General features: G+C 35.4%; 1 protein-coding gene across 6 annotated transcripts in view; it reads left to right on the top strand.

Annotated features, from left to right (window-relative positions):
- The window catches only part of LOC130449803 (formin-binding protein 1-like), a 102,537-nt gene that overhangs the window by 68,515 nt on the left and 17,963 nt on the right, over nucleotides 1–16,059 (top strand). For all 6 annotated transcript variants that reach the window (XM_056787816.1, XM_056787821.1, XM_056787819.1 and 3 more), the window contains exons 5-7: nucleotides 7,773–8,047; nucleotides 9,383–9,554; nucleotides 9,621–9,848. In XM_056787816.1, the coding sequence (XP_056643794.1) occupies nucleotides 7,773–8,047; nucleotides 9,383–9,554; nucleotides 9,621–9,848 (675 nt within the window). The remainder of the gene's footprint in view (nucleotides 1–7,772; nucleotides 8,048–9,382; nucleotides 9,555–9,620; nucleotides 9,849–16,059) is intronic.

Genomic DNA, 16,059 nt, shown 5'->3' with positions numbered 1-16,059 from the left:
CTTCCTTTATAACGGAGGATTTGCAAAAGCGTTTGAATATTGCGACACATAAAACAGATCTTTCAATTTTCGGAATTTCAAACAATATTTCAAAGGTCAGTAAAAGGTGTAAGGTTTCATTTAAATCTATACATACCAATTTTAAAGCGCATGGCAATTGTTATATTCTAAAAGAGATTACAAGTGTGATGCCGTGTTGTCGAATCAACACGCAATCTTGGGCGATTCCAGGTGATCTAAAGCTAGCTGATCCACAATTCAATATTCCCGGACCAGTAGACATGCTCATTGGCGCGGACCTATTTTGGACAATTTTAAGCAATAACAAAATTTCGTTAGGAAAAAATATGCCGCTATTAATTGATACAGTGCTAGGTTGGGTTGTATCTGGGCAAATAAGTACTAACAACGTTGAAAAGGCTTCTTGTAATTTAAGTATAAACCAGGAATTATTAAATTCAATAGCCAAATTTTGGGAAATCGAGGAAATATCTAGCACGCGACAACTTTCTCCAGATGAACAATTTTGCGAGGACAATTTCATCAAAACTACTACCAGAGACGCGAACGGACGTTTTACAGTCACTATACCTTTGAAGCAACAACCTTCTAGTTTAGGTGAGTCGAAAGCTCAAGCCGAAAAACGTTTCTATGCATTAGAACGAAAATTCAGGAGAGATCCAATGCTGCACAGCAGATATATACAATTTATGAACGAGTATAAAGAGCTAGGCCATATGACAATTTGTAACGGCAATGATTCAAGCTTCGAATATTTCATGCCGCATCACGGAGTTTTGAGAGAAGAGAGTTTGACCACAAAACTACGGGTAGTTTTCGATGCATCAGCGCCCTCTAGCAACGGTCTATCCTTCAACAATATTCAAGTCATTGGACCCGTTTTACAAGACGATTTACTATCAATAGTCTTAAGGTTTAGGAAATATAACTATGTAGTTTCGGCAGACATAGTTAAAATGTACCGGCAAATTTCAATAACGCCCGAGCAAAGGCATTTGCAAAAAATTGTATGGCGCGAAAATCCGAGTGATAACCTGGAAGTCTACCAGCTAAATACCGTTACATACGGGCAAGCCTCTGCCAGTTATCTTGCAATACGCTGTTTAGCTAAACTCGCCGAGGATATTCAAGAAATGAACCCGGAAATAGCCGAAATCATTAAGCACGACTTTTATGTAGATGACCTGTTAACAGGTGCACCTACACTTGAGCATGCGCAATACATATGTAAAGCGATAAGTGACACTCTTAAATCGGGATGTTTCGCACTCCGAAAATGGTGCTCTAACGACACCAACGCGCTCAAAAATATAAGTTCAAATGATTTAAAATCCGATATACTAGAATTTGCGCATGATGGCAAAACAAAAACATTAGGCTTGATATGGGTTTGCAATAACGATAAGCTTCAATATAAAATTCATACCAATCCTATAGGTACAAAGGTCACAAAACGCACAATTTTATCTACTATATCAAAAATATTCGACATCCTTGGTTTACTAAGCCCATGTACTATTATCGCAAAAATGATAATGCAAAAATTATGGGAAAATAAATTAGCTTGGGATGACGCTATTCCAAAAGCTATATCTGAAAATTGGGTAAGGTTGGAGAAGGAGCTTCTTATTTTGAACGATCTTGAGTTAAACAGACAAGCTATTTGCAAGAATGCTGTTGAATTACAACTGCATGGTTTCGCTGACGCTTCGGAAAAGGCTTACGGAGCCTGTGTTTATTTGAGAAGTATTGATTCCGATCAAAAGGTTCATGTATCCCTGTTATGCGCCAAAGCAAAGGTGGTACCTATAAAAACAATACCAATCCCGCGGTTGGAATTATGCGCAGCATTGCTTCTAGCCCGCCTAACAGATAAAGCTAAAACTGCTTTGAAAATTCAATTCAAATCTTTCACACTTTGGTCGGACTCAACTATAACTCTAGCTTGGGTACGCACAAGCCCGAATCTGCTAAAAACATTCACGGCCCATAGAGTGGCAGAAATTCAGTCTCTCACTAAACACGCCGATTGGAGGCACATCCCCACCCACGATAATCCAGCAGATATTGCTTCAAGGGGAATATATCCTAGTCAAATTTTAAACTCTGATTTGTGGTGGCGCGGCCCTACTTGGCTAGCTAAGGACCCAAGTTTTTGGCCCAATGACAAGCTGGAGGTGCTTCATGATTTACCTGAACTTAAATCCAGTCTTCTGACCAATGTTGCGCCCCCTACTCTGAGTTTTCCCTTTGAACGTTTTTCAAATTTCTCAAGAATGCAACGAACAATGGCATACATTTTACGATTTAAGGATAATTGTCTTCAGAGAAATCGCAGAAGAGGCGGTTCTCTTACAGTACAGGAGTTAAGTGATTCTCTAAAATGTCTCATTCGAATTTGTCAATCTCAATCGTATTCTACCGAAATTGAAACATTGAAAAATAACAAGCCTTTGAGCTCCCATAGTAATCTATTAAGTCTTAGTCCCTTTCTAGAACCCGATGGTTTGCTACGCGTAGGAGGGCGACTAAAACATTCAAATTACTCCTTTGACAAAAGGCATCCAATTTTGATCAATTCAAAGCATCATTTTTCAAAGCTACTATTTTTACAAGAACATGAACGCCTATTGCATGGCGGCCCTCAGCTGCTCTTAAGCACTATAAGAGAAAATTACTGGGTTATATCCGGTAGAAATCTTGCACGAAAGACTGTTAAGAATTGTGTGAAATGCTTCAAATTCAATGCTAAAACCATACAGCCAATTATGGCCAACTTACCGCGCGATAGAACTAATCCTTCTAGTGCATTTTCAATAGTGGGAGTTGATTACGCGGGGCCATTTATGATTAACGATAAGAAAGGTAGAGGTTGTCGTTTAAGTAAATGTTACATTGGCGTATTTATTTGTTTATCAACTAAAGCAGTCCATTTGGAATTGATTTCTAGCCTTTCTTCAGAATCATTTATTCAAGCGCTATATCGTTTTGTCTCTAGACGAGGCAAACCATCAAAAATATTGTCCGACAATGGAACAAGCTTCGTCGGGGCACAGCGAGAGCTAAAGGATTTTCTAAAACATGGCAGCAACACTATAATCGAGAAATGTAGCTCTCAGAATATAGAGTGGAGTTTTATACCACCCTACTCTCCTCATTTCGGAGGTTTGTGGGAAGCAGCTGTCAAAAGCGTAAAGCATCATTTAAGGCGCGTTTTGACCCAAGTTCATTTATCATTTGAAGAATTTGCCACAGTTCTCGCACAAATCGAGGCGATTTTGAATTCGCGTCCTTTATGCCCACTGAGCTCTGATCCCAACGATTTTGGACCTCTTACCCCAGCTCACTTCTTGATTGGAAGACCAATAATTGCAGCACCTGATCAAGATGTCACCGACATAAAAATGAATCGACTTTCCAGATTTCAGCTCGTACAACAATTAGCACAGCACTTCTGGAACAGATGGAAATCTGAGTACATTGCGGAGCTCCAAAGACGCACCAAATGGAAGTCCAACCAAGGCCATCTAGTAGAAGATTCTCTCGTTTTAGTGAAAGGCGAGAACACTATGCCCACTCAGTGGTTATTAGGTAGAATCAGCAAGCTCCATAGAGGCCCTGACGGTATCGCTAGGGTCGCTTCTATAAGAACTCCCTCTGGAGAAATCATCAAAAGAAGCTTTCAAAAAATCTGCCCCCTTCCAGTTGACCTTTGAAAGCCATCCTTATGCTTTCAACGCGGGGAGTATGTTCACGCCAGAATTAATTCAAAACTCATGAAAACTGGCAACGCTGTCCGACCAACCGACTACTGAGCGAATGGAAGAAATGAGATAATATAATAAGTTCTGTTGTTAAAGCTATGTAAAAATTTTCTTACAAATAAATGTTAATGTGAACGTGTTAATAATAACTATAATACATTATTGTTTATAATAATTAGTATCGCAGGTGATAAATATAAAATACGCGTATTCTAAAAGGGGTCCTCTAGTTTCTCGGATCGAAAAATTCTGTAGAAAATGTTACGGCCTTGGAGCGGAGCATATATAAGGAGCGCGCGACGTGCTGTCCGAAAGGGGTTTTCTAATAAGGACTTGAAAACTTTATTTCAAAATAAAGTGAAAACCATTTGAGATATTTCAAAAACTTTATTATCGGGTTAAAGTACAATCAAAACATTTATGAATGGAACTGGACTTCGCTCATATGGCCACCGCGGGCACGTTTGCAGTAGTTGATTCGTTGGACTCAATTTTCCATGACTCGGCCACACATTTCGACCGAAACGGCTGCTAATTTGCGTTCAATGTTGGCTTTGAGCTCTTCCAACGTCGTCGGCTTATCAGCATAGACCAATGACTTGACGTAGCCCCAAAGAAAAAAATCTAGTGGCGTTAAATCGCACTAACAAGGTGGCCAATCGACTGGTCTTGAGATAACAAGCTCATCAAACTTGTTCTTCAATAAATCGATTGTAACGTGTGCTATGTGGCTTGTGGCACCGTCCTGTTGAAACCACATGCTGTCCAAGTCCATGTATTCCAATTCGGGCCAAAAATAATCGATAATCATGGCGCGATAACGATCACCATTCACAGTAACTCGGCGACCATTATCGTCGACGAAAAAATATAGCACTAAACAGTTATCTTTTGTGGCATCAATTCTTTAGTGAGCCTGATCTTGTATGGGTGTAAAGTAAGGTCTTGGCGATGCCCAACTCTTGAGAACGTCGTGGAATTGACTGATTTGGATCATTTGCTACGGACGTTTCAAGGGCAGCGATATTTTCGACACTTCGACTAACCCGTAGTCCCACTCGCACACAATGTAGACTCAAACTTTTTCACTAAACTTGTTACAGCCTGTCTACTAGGTCGAGAATTACGACCGAAAATCGAAGTTAACGCTCTTAAAGTAGCGGCCACCGACTCTGAATTTCTGTTGTAAATTTTTAAGATTTTCAGACGTTGTTGGTACCTGTACTTCACCGTAATGAAAAGGTTATGTCTACTGAATAAATTGACAGTGACAGTTCAATGTTAAGTCAAAAAGGTGCGTTCACAAACTAAATTCAAAATTGTCAAGTCCCTATTGGAAACAGAAATCTACAAGAATGCGCGTCGGTTTGCTTAGCCAACGCCCCCCCCCCCCCAAGCATATCAGTCGCTTGAGGCTGTAGGGATCAATACAATCCGACGACAAAAAGGCCGTCATGTTGAAAAATAACTTGAATATTCCTCTCTATTCAATATTTTTATTATTATTAGACTAATAATAAAGTAATACAATTAAAAAAGTTTTGGCCAAAAAAACATCAATATTTGTGTTTTCATTATGGCACTCTGCGTGTTAATATACCTGAATCTAACTGCTATCTGAACCCTTTGTGAATTGGGCCCAAAGTTATAGCCAATTTACGAGGATTTATCCAAAGAAAAATTGTTAAAACAGATGTCTGGTAGCGTAAACTCAAAATAATAAGTCGCTCAATTCGTTAATCTGGTTCTTTGCTCCGAAGCACCTCCATTCTGGGCTAAAAGTGGTTGAAATCGCCACGTTTCTCGGTGTCATAATCTTCAACGAAGGATTCGAATCTATCCTGAAGACATTGCAAACCACGGGAGTGAAAATCGGCCCACAAACTGATCAACAGCGTAATTGGTCTCGGATCTACCGTTCAGAAAGGCGTACGAGTGATGCTGTAAAACAGATTCGAATCTCGAAAAGGGAAGACGGAGCAGTTCTGCGTGACTTCCAAGAAGAAGGGAAAGGCCTATTGTATGGTCCAGGCATAGTAGATTGACGGAGAGATGAAATTTTTTGTATAAATCACATGCGTAAATTTCAAACGCCATTTTTCGAAACGTTTACCACGATTTTCTGTATTTGAAAGTTATATTGGATTAGTTTTATGGGATAATCCTTTCATTGTAAAGCATTTTTTGCTTTGGAGATGCTAGTTTTTTGTTATTCAATATATGAACGTTTAATTGTACGATCTGCTACTGATTTATTCGAGAAAAATGATTGTTTGAGTTGTAATAGCTGTTTTTACACTTATTTCACTATTTTGCGAGAAAACTATGCGTCCCAGCGAAAAACTTAACTGAGACGAGTTGTAGGTAATTAAATTTCCTCCAACTTTGCCATTAAACATTTTGTCGTACGTTGCATAGTTAAGCCGCTAGAAGGCGCGCAGAAGATTTCAAAACTCATTTCTTGCATTTTCTGGAAGACTAAGCTTTTCCGGGGAAAATAGTACTTTGTAAAGTTGTAGTAAACAAAATTCCCGACAACTTTTGTCCGAAACTTTTTCTAATTAACGCAAATTTTCGCCGCTAGGGGACGCGCACATTTTTTAAAAATCAGTTTTTCCGATTTTTCTGGAAAAATATGAGTCCTGGAGAAAAAATTTAAATCACAGCCTTATAGAGCATAAGATTTCGTATAACTTTTGTCTGGAACGTTTTTTCCAGTTTTGCTTAATTTTCCCGCTAGAAGGTTTAGAAAAATTGTGTCGTGTAATTGGGTTTGTGCGATTCTTCTGATCCCTTTGCGAATTAGTTACGATTTTTCGGAAAAATGGATTGAAAAGTTGTATAGTACAGAATTCCTGGCAACAAAATTTTCAAAAGTTAGTTTTTCCAAGTTTATTCGATGGATTTAGGAGTCAAGGAAACGCTCAATTTTTCCATCTCCTCTGGCACGGCTTGTTTTAATCAGGGTTTGTCAGAATTTTGTCAGCTCCGAGCGGCTTCTCACACGATACAAATGTTCCCATTTATGAACTGGAAAGACAGAGATACATTGTTTTAAAATTAACGAAAGACTTTGAAATAGAGGAACCCGGGTCGTGTGGACAAATATTTGTAATATCCTGTGAAAATTTCAGCTCAATTGGACCTGTAAGAGCCGAGAAATCACACTGTGCCAATACGTCCCGTGTGCGCCCCCTAGCGGTGAAAATATGCGTTATTTAGAAAAAAGTTTCGGACAAAAGTTGTCAGGAATTTTGTATTCTACAACTTCGCAATGCATTATTTTTCAAGGAAAAGCATAGTTTTCCAGAAAATGCAAGAAGTTTTTCGTCACACGTTCGTTTCGAATCGCTACTGCACAAATACTATAATAGTAACGGAAACGTCTTTTGGGACGTGCATAGACAAAATATCTAGATACCCAACGCAGTACTCGTTTTTTACCCCACCAGTATAGGGCGACCTCTAGGCCAGCAGTCTCGTTATTCAATAACCAGACCTCGTATCTCCAAAACTCCTGCATATTTTTTTACGTAGTAGCCCACGGTACGTTGAGATATTTTTAATTTGGCGCCGTTGGTACGGTTCCTTTTGCCTAGATTATAAAGGCATGAATTCCAACCGATATTTTCTTGGTTTTGCTCTTTTTGAAACTTACGAGTCTAAATTTGCGAGAACAAATACAATTCGTATACGAACTTTACAATATGATGATTTAATCCAATAGGTGTAAATCACAACACGTTCTTGCGTTTTACAGGACTAAACTATAATCATAAACATCGAAAAAATAATTACCAGTTAAAGAATTATAAATCTTGCAAGTTTTAACTTGTCGCATTTATCGACAAACTAAAATCGTATAAACTAACCAAATAACGGACGCTTTTATTTTTAATTTCGTGTATTATTTTGAAATATAATGACAGAAACTTTCGACCTGTAGTGTATATGTGTATGAGTGAAATTTGTCTCTTTTCGTTTCAGAAACAACTACAGGAAGGTTTACGGCTATCACAATCTCTCCAAGCTCAAATCGAGGCATTACAAAGAGCGAAAAAAGCGTACGATAAAGCGTACAAAGAATCGGAAAAGGCGATAGAAAGTTTTCAAAAAGCGGACGCGGATTTTAATTTGTCGAGAGCCGAAGTGGAAAAACAAAGATCGAATATGTCACATAAGACGCAAGCTTGTGATTTAGCGAAAAATGAATACGCACAACAGTTGCAAAGAACTAACGAGCTACAGCGACAACATTTTAGGTAAGATTCCGTTTTTTTGGATAATTAATTAAACCTAAATGTGCAATAGTACATTCATTCAAGCTTAAAATCGACCGAAACGTCGCAATTTTTAAGACCTTCATCAATCTTACTCCAATAAATTGAAAACTAATGAATTAAAGCGGTAATGGGCTACAGTTATGTTCAAATATAATAAATTTTGATTGTTTTGTATCACGACTTTAATATTTTGACATTATACAGCTCACCTACCCTTAAAAACAACCCCTCATACAAAGATTATTTAAAAAATGTGGTTAAAAACATGAAATTTTGTTTATTTTGGATCGTAATAGGAGAATTTTTTTTCTTCGAGTATAAGAAATCTGACCTTCGGTAATCAAGTTCATGTCCTGTTTCTAACTTTTTAACTGATATCCATCAAATTTCGTATTAAATGTATAATGAAAATGAAGTAAAGATTCGCCATATTCTAAAATATTTAATACCAACACTGACAATTACATTGTCTGGTCCTTCGAGCCTTCCATAGTTTGGTATCCGGCTCGAAGGACCAAATATTTTAATTGTAAGTGTTGTTATGGGTGGATACCTTCAAATATATAGGAATTTGACTCCATGAAGACTTGATATCAGACCAAGAAATAAAATGTCGCATTGAACAAGCCCGACAGGCATTCTTGAGGTTTCGAAAAGTGCTTACTTGTCGTGGAGTACTACGTTTGATCGGTGCTTCTCTATGGCATGGAAGGCTGGACATTGAAGACGATAGTGATTAACAAGTTGGAGGTTTTCGAGATATGGCAGCACCGCAGAATCCTTGAGATGCCTTTTACGGCTAAATTTGAAAACGAAGAAACTCTAAGACGCATCTGTGAATTATTTGAATTAATTAAGAAGAGTAAAACGGCGCACCTAGGGTACATTATGCTAAACAACAAATATCAATTTTTTCACCTTCTGTTCGAAGGTAAAATTGAGGGAAATAGAAGGATCGCAAGGAAGAAAATTTCTTGGCTACGAAACATCAGGCAGTGGACAGGACTACACGATATACAATCCTTAATACACACCGCAAAAAATAGAGAAGCGATAGAAAATACATTAGTGAATATGCATTGAAAGAAGAAGAATATGAAGAAGGAGGAGGAAAAGAGAAAGAAGAAGAAGAAGTTGTTATAATGATAGTATACATTTTATTCTGTATAGATACAGATATTTGGTTACGTTTACCCTCTCACTAGATCTTCCCGAGCACAATAAATACCCGAAAAAATAAGACATTTAGCTGCACCTTTGTTATCGTCTTCAATAACCAAATAATTATTTTTGAGTCGATAATTTTAATTTCAGATCCGGATTACCGGAAGTATTTAGGCAACTTCAAGAACTGGATGAAAAGAGAATAAAAAATATAAAAAATTTCATTCGCGCTTCAGTCGATATCGAACGTAACGTTTTCCCTATCATAAATAAATGTTTAGACGGAATCCTCAAAGCTGCGGATATAATTAACGAAAAAGAGGTCAGTTTTAATAATTTTTTTCTCCTGTTTGGTTTTGATCTAATTTGTTCTTTTTTTCTTCCCCAGGATACTTTATTAGTTATAGAAAAATACAAATCTGGTTTTCAACCGCCCGAAGATTTTCCGTTCGAAGATTTATCAAAAGCAGGAAGCGATTCGGGAAGTGCTAGTAATATTAGTAGTATACCAACAAGTGGTAAAGTTAAAGAAGGAAGTTATACTGTCAAAGGAACGATAACAAATAAGGCGATGAAGAAACGAGGAGGACTCTTCCATATATTCGGAAGCAGAGGGGTAAGATATCATTTTTAATATCAAAATGTTTTTTACAATGCAGAATAAGCGAAAATTCAAGGTACAATTTATGTTTTGACTAACTGACAAAAGACTACTAGCGCTGTGACAAAAGAACTCTGACTACTTCATCTCTACAGCTATTTCACAATATTAATGACGATGCTTTATCCGAAGTCATCTCCTCCTATAGGATTTGGCAATTGCCTCTATTATATCTCAAAAATTTCTTGTATAATTCACACTTTCACTCAAAAGATTTATTGTGTCTCATTTTTAAGATGTTGTACTGAGGATCTTCAGTATTAACAGCTGATCTATTAATTCCACTCCTTTCAGAAAGTTCAGAATGTAAAGTAGCTCTTGCTATTGAATGTCTTCACTTCTATTAGCCCCAGATGTAATGCTCTGGAGTTTAGTAGTCCCTCACACTTCCAGAGGATGTCGATAAAGGTTTAGTCCTCTACCTAAAAGATTCTGCTCAACCTAGCGTCCTCAAGAGTCTACTGTCTCCTTTTCAAGCTGTGGTACTGGGGATGATTACTATTTACAGTTGATCTATTAATTCCATTCCTTTCAGAAAGTTCAGAATGTAAAGTAGCTCTTGCTATTGAATATCTTCACTTCTATTAGCCCCAGATGTAATGCTATGGAGTTTAGTAGACTCTCACACTTCCAGAGGATGTGGATAAAGGTTTAGTCCTCAAGAGTCTACTGTCTCCTTTTCAAGCTATCGTACTGCTGATCTATTAATTCCACTCCTTTCAGAAAGTTCAAAATGTGAAATGACTACTGTATGTAAGTGTTCTATACTGAATACAGTTTACTACCATTGTGCCAATATTCATAATTACATCATGTGGTCCTTCGAGCCTCATGTCATTGATTAGTTTCCGGCTCGAAGGACCAGATACTTCAGTTATGAATATTGGTGAACAATGTGTGTATATAAGAGCATAACAGACAAAAACGATAATGATTTTTGTTATCTATACACAACTTCAATGTTCAAAATGCGAATTTAAAAATATTTGTAAACAGAATGGTTATTTTTAAAAGGGTCAAATATTTTTAGCATCAAATTATTAAAATCTATTTAACAATATTTACATTTTAATAATTAATTGAACCGACTAATTGGTAGATAAAAACTTCTAAAAGATCACATTTTATAAATATTTAAATTTGTATAAAACAAATGAGGTAATTTCGGAATTTTATGCCGCGACTTCTTCAGAAAACTCCGACTGATAAATTGAAATTAATTTGATCTATGGTTATGATGGTTTTAAATATCGCTGGGGGTTCGTAGCTTTACCGCATAGATCGGAGACTAAGGAAGACCCCACAAGAAAAATCTAATGGGATCAAATCGCACAATCTCGATGGCTGGTTAATATAATCTCTACTTGAGATGATTATACCACCACCTGCGTAGATCAGGTCAAAAGAAGATGGTTGCGATTGAAGGTGATGTTCTAGCCAACGTCTTCTAAAAACCTCAAACCCAAAATCTACACTTGTGTGAAAAAATCTCACGGGCTAGTTAAATTTTATACGGGTGTAACTTAGACTGTACAGTTACGTAGTGTGGTCCAGGAGTTCTTAGGCTAACATAGAATGAAAGGTCATAACGAATGACAAATGGAAAGTTGTCTAAAGTATCTTTCCCCTTCTCCTCTACCGTATAAGGCTGGGCCGACGTAGGTATATTCTGGAATGTTGTCAGTTTCTATTGAGACGACGTGTACTTTAAAATGAGTGACTTTATGTACGAAGAAAAAGTAAAAATACAAAATATATATTTGACTTTATGGTATTACTAAGTTTATGGTGAACGCGTCTTCAGTTTAGAATATCCCAAGTTTGCACAAGCAGGTATAGATTGGCCCCTGTATTCACCGGACTTACACCCGTGTGATTTATTCTTATGGGAATTTCCTGAAAGACCCAAGACTAAAGATGATTTGAGTGGAGCTAGCAGAAAAAGAATTTCTGATCTTTCTTCATCTACAATAGGGTACTTGCATGGTTTGAGAAAAAAAATAGTATTGCATAGCTTATATACAACTTTTAATACTTTTTTTTTAAATTTTTGATCAAAATTTATATAGAAAAAAATTATTAAAAGTTCAAAAATTTTGTAGGTAGTTTAAACATTTCAATAATGTCGCCATATTGCGTGACGTCATAAGTATAAAATAAAAACTGAACATATGATACAGTTTTTCTCTATTATTAAACTGTGATTAATCTGAAAAATGGTATATAAATCGTGTTTTGTGTTGGGATGTAAAAATATCAAAACTAAAACACCTAATAAAGTTTTTTTATGATGCCAAAAAATTCGTATAACAAAAATGGGTTGAAAATTAGGTTCAAATTTAACTTATTTTGATAGTTTATAATAATTAAGTTTATTATGCTTTTAATTTTTAACGTGGTTATGTAATAATGTAAGAACTTAACCTATAAAACGTTTATTCACTTTATTCTTATATACAATAGAAAAATGTTTTATTAATACGTAACTAATAAATAAAAACTGTATTATACCAGCACACGCTACGTTGTCGGCAACGATAACCTCGTGATCACCAAGCAGACAACTGTTTTCTTAGGTAGTTAGAAATTTTAAATTTTTGCGATTTTCAATCAAATATTTAGATATTATTTTTCCATATATAAATAAATATTTTAGTTTTTGACATTATATCATATCAACAACTTATAAAATAAAGGAAATAATCAAAAATGCAAGTTTCCTATTGAACAAATTTTTCATAGCATTCAAAAACGACTTGATTATTGTGCAAGTTCAGATGGGGATCATTTCGAAAATATTCACCATTAATAATCATTCCCCGGCCAGGTTTTGTCATTTTTCTTTAAAAAAAAAAAAAAAAAATGTGACGGTTGAAAATCAAACCACTTCAATGACCCAATGTTATGTTTATATTATTTTTTTCCCGCACACATCTCAAAATTATAAGTTATTACTTCAAGCAAGTTCCAATTTGCCACCTGTTTAATAAGAAAACTGCGATAAACGTGAAAACGATTGGCACAGATTTTCCTTTATTTATTCACGGACAGTAGCGATGTATTCGACAGGTTTTCAGTTTCATTGACGTACAGATGATGGTTGATCCAATTTATAATCAATAAAATGGACAATAAAATAATTTGTTGGTATTCCTGAACGTCAAATACGTTCAAGGTCATTTGGAAAAACGGATTGATTAAATGACAGTCAATTTGACTGATCTATTTTTCAATTATCTTGTCAATTGGGCAATATATCTAACGAATTGTCAAAATTCATTTATAAATGGAGGCCGTGGGGTAAACAAATGCTTTTGTCGTAAGTTTCTGTATGATTCGTGAACTTTTTGTGGAATTTTAGACCCATTTTTACTAAGAAATGGCTTTTTAATACGGAAATATGGTTTTGTGTTGTGCCTAGTTTAGATAATCGGGAAATGTAGTTTGATAAGTATGTATATTGGATTTGGAAACTAGTGGAAAATGAGCAAGATTCTGACTAAAGCTCTATTCATTTAATGAAACTCCACCTAAAGCTCTAAGTTTTTTGTTGTAACTTTCAGATGCTAATGGGTTATCATTTTGCAACCTTTCAAAATTGATTCACTCACAGATTGATTAAAAAAAATTCAAAAATATGCAGTTTCGGTTGTATTAGTTCACTGAAATATATCTAAAAAGTATATATGGATTCTTCTTAACATCAAAAAATAAGAAACCATAGAAAACAACTCTCACTACCGGAAAAAGCCAAGAAAAACTAACAATGGTACATAGGAGGAAGTCTATTGTTTACCCCACGGTCGTCATTTTGAATGAGCTGTTTTCTTAGATTGCCTAATTGCTTATACAGGGTGTCCCACGACGAGTTAAAACTATCTGTATATGGGAAAATAGTTTTTAAAAATATTTTCAAAGATGGTCGACTTCCGGTTTCACCGGTTCCATCGGAAAATAACTTTGTTATTTTAAGTGGAACACCCTATATATTAATACATTTTTGAAATCTACGTAAAATTCTAGTATACTTTTATCTAAAAACTTTTTTCGAAAAATCCATACTTTTCGAGTTATTAATTTTTTTGTAAAAAAAAATAACAGTTGCAGACCCTTACAAATTATTTTTTTACGAAGATACCCTTAAATATATGAAAATGGTTTCTGTTCGGTTGCTATTAGCAAGGTCAGACGTATTTGAATCTATGTTGAAAATTTTTTCATTTTATACAGGGTGTGTATAAAAAGTGTTTAAAGTTGGACTTAATAAATATCAAATTTCTTTATTTTTTTAAATAGAACCACCCGGTTTGTAATAAATGACACTTATTTAACTGTCATTAGTCAATTGTCGATACTTTTGAAAATCGTTAAAATGGCTCGTTCTCAATTTAATAACAATTTATCACGTGACTATAATTTACGTCACAAAAACTATAAACAAATCAAAATAGTGATTAGTAGTTAGATGTACAAAAATGCTACATCCAATCATATTCGATAACATTTTTCCCTTCCTAACCTAACTTTATGTTTTTTATTTTATTTTCAATTTATCCTTTGGTGGTCTGCGTTTTGTGGTGGGCATTTTACACTATGTAGTAAGTAATTTTTATATACGTGCGCATGATGTGGTCTCACACAACTGCATATGAAATATGAACAGCTTTATATGGACGTTTAGGTTATTTTTAGATAACGATTTATTGTTTTCCACTCACAATCACTATATTACAGTTATATATAAATACTAATACAACTGTTTGTTTATTGGGTTATAATTATAATATTACAGAAATAAGGAAAATTATTCCTTGAAAGAACTTTCATTACATACGAGGGTTTTCTAAGCAATCCGACCTCAACCTGAAGATGTCAGCACTTTCTTTTTTTTACCATATAAGGTGTATTTCACTAATTACTTATGAAAAGTTTCCAGACCCTTCTATCTCGCGCCAAATTTTTTGTTTCGCGCCATAAACTTCCTTTCTTTTCTAAGATTTTTCATAGCGTGTTGTCCCAGGTATTCTTTTCTTACTTTTCACTGGTTTTTTACTGTCCCAAATATTTTTAACTAGCACCATGCTATCAATCCTTTGTAGATGGTCCCTAGTTGCTTCCTTTCTATTAATTCTTGTATGGGTTCAATTTTTACATCTTCTCGTAGATGCGAGCTTCTAAGTCTTCGTTTCTAATTATTCCTTTCATTATTCTAAGGTATGTCATCTATGTTGCTCTAACTTCACTCTAACTTCCTCTTTGTCAACCCAGGATTCACAGCCATATGTAAGGATTGGCCTCTAAATTGCTATTTCTTTATGAGCCTCTTGATTAGTGCATAGTATACCTTGATCGCGTTCTCCATTCTAATCTTTAATTCGAAATCCCGTCTTCCTGTTTTTAGCAACATCATTTCTAGGCATTGGAAGCTACTAATCTGTTCTATAAGCTGCTCCTCAATCATGATTTCAATTTTCTGCTTTACAAATTTCAGTCAGTATTTGATTCCAAAGGTTTAAATTTTATTGTAGATCCTTCTAGTTTTCTGATATGATAATTATATCATCTCAAAAAGCGCATACCGATACATTAAGGCGCAATAGTTGACGGTATCAATATAAAGTGGTTCACCTTTCTTTTCTGAGCTTCTAATTGATTTATCCATTAAAGCTATGAATAGTAACGAGCTCAGAATACATCTTTGTTGCACTTCTTCTTGTGTTGTGAACATCTCTGAATCCATATTTCTGCTTATTACCTTATTTCTCGTTTCTTTGTACAGGAATTTAGTGACTCTTGTTAATTCGCTGCTAACATTTCTTTTTATTGGGGTTTCTTCCATATTTTCATTCATGGGATTTTATCGAAAATCATTCCTGTCTATTAAAGCAATGTATATAATGATTTAGATGTCATTTTTCTACAAATAATTTCTTCTATAGTGAAGACATGATCTTCTACTTTTCCGAAATCCACTTGTCGAAGTTTGTTAAATTTTAGCTCGCAGTATCTTTTAGGTTATTTGTTCAAAAAGCTTTAGCGGTGTACAGAACAAGGATATTATTCGATATTGCAGTCCTTGCTCTCTCCCTTTTTGTGCACTGGTAGTATCAAATCCATTTTCCAATCTTCAGAGATCTTTTCTTCTATGCATACTCTAGTAAAACTT

This window comes from Diorhabda sublineata, chromosome 10, assembly GCF_026230105.1.
Source record: "Diorhabda sublineata isolate icDioSubl1.1 chromosome 10, icDioSubl1.1, whole genome shotgun sequence".
Taxonomy (NCBI): domain Eukaryota; kingdom Metazoa; phylum Arthropoda; class Insecta; order Coleoptera; family Chrysomelidae; genus Diorhabda; species Diorhabda sublineata.
Note: the sequence above shows the minus strand (reverse complement) of the source record. Positions and strands in the feature narration are given on the sequence as shown.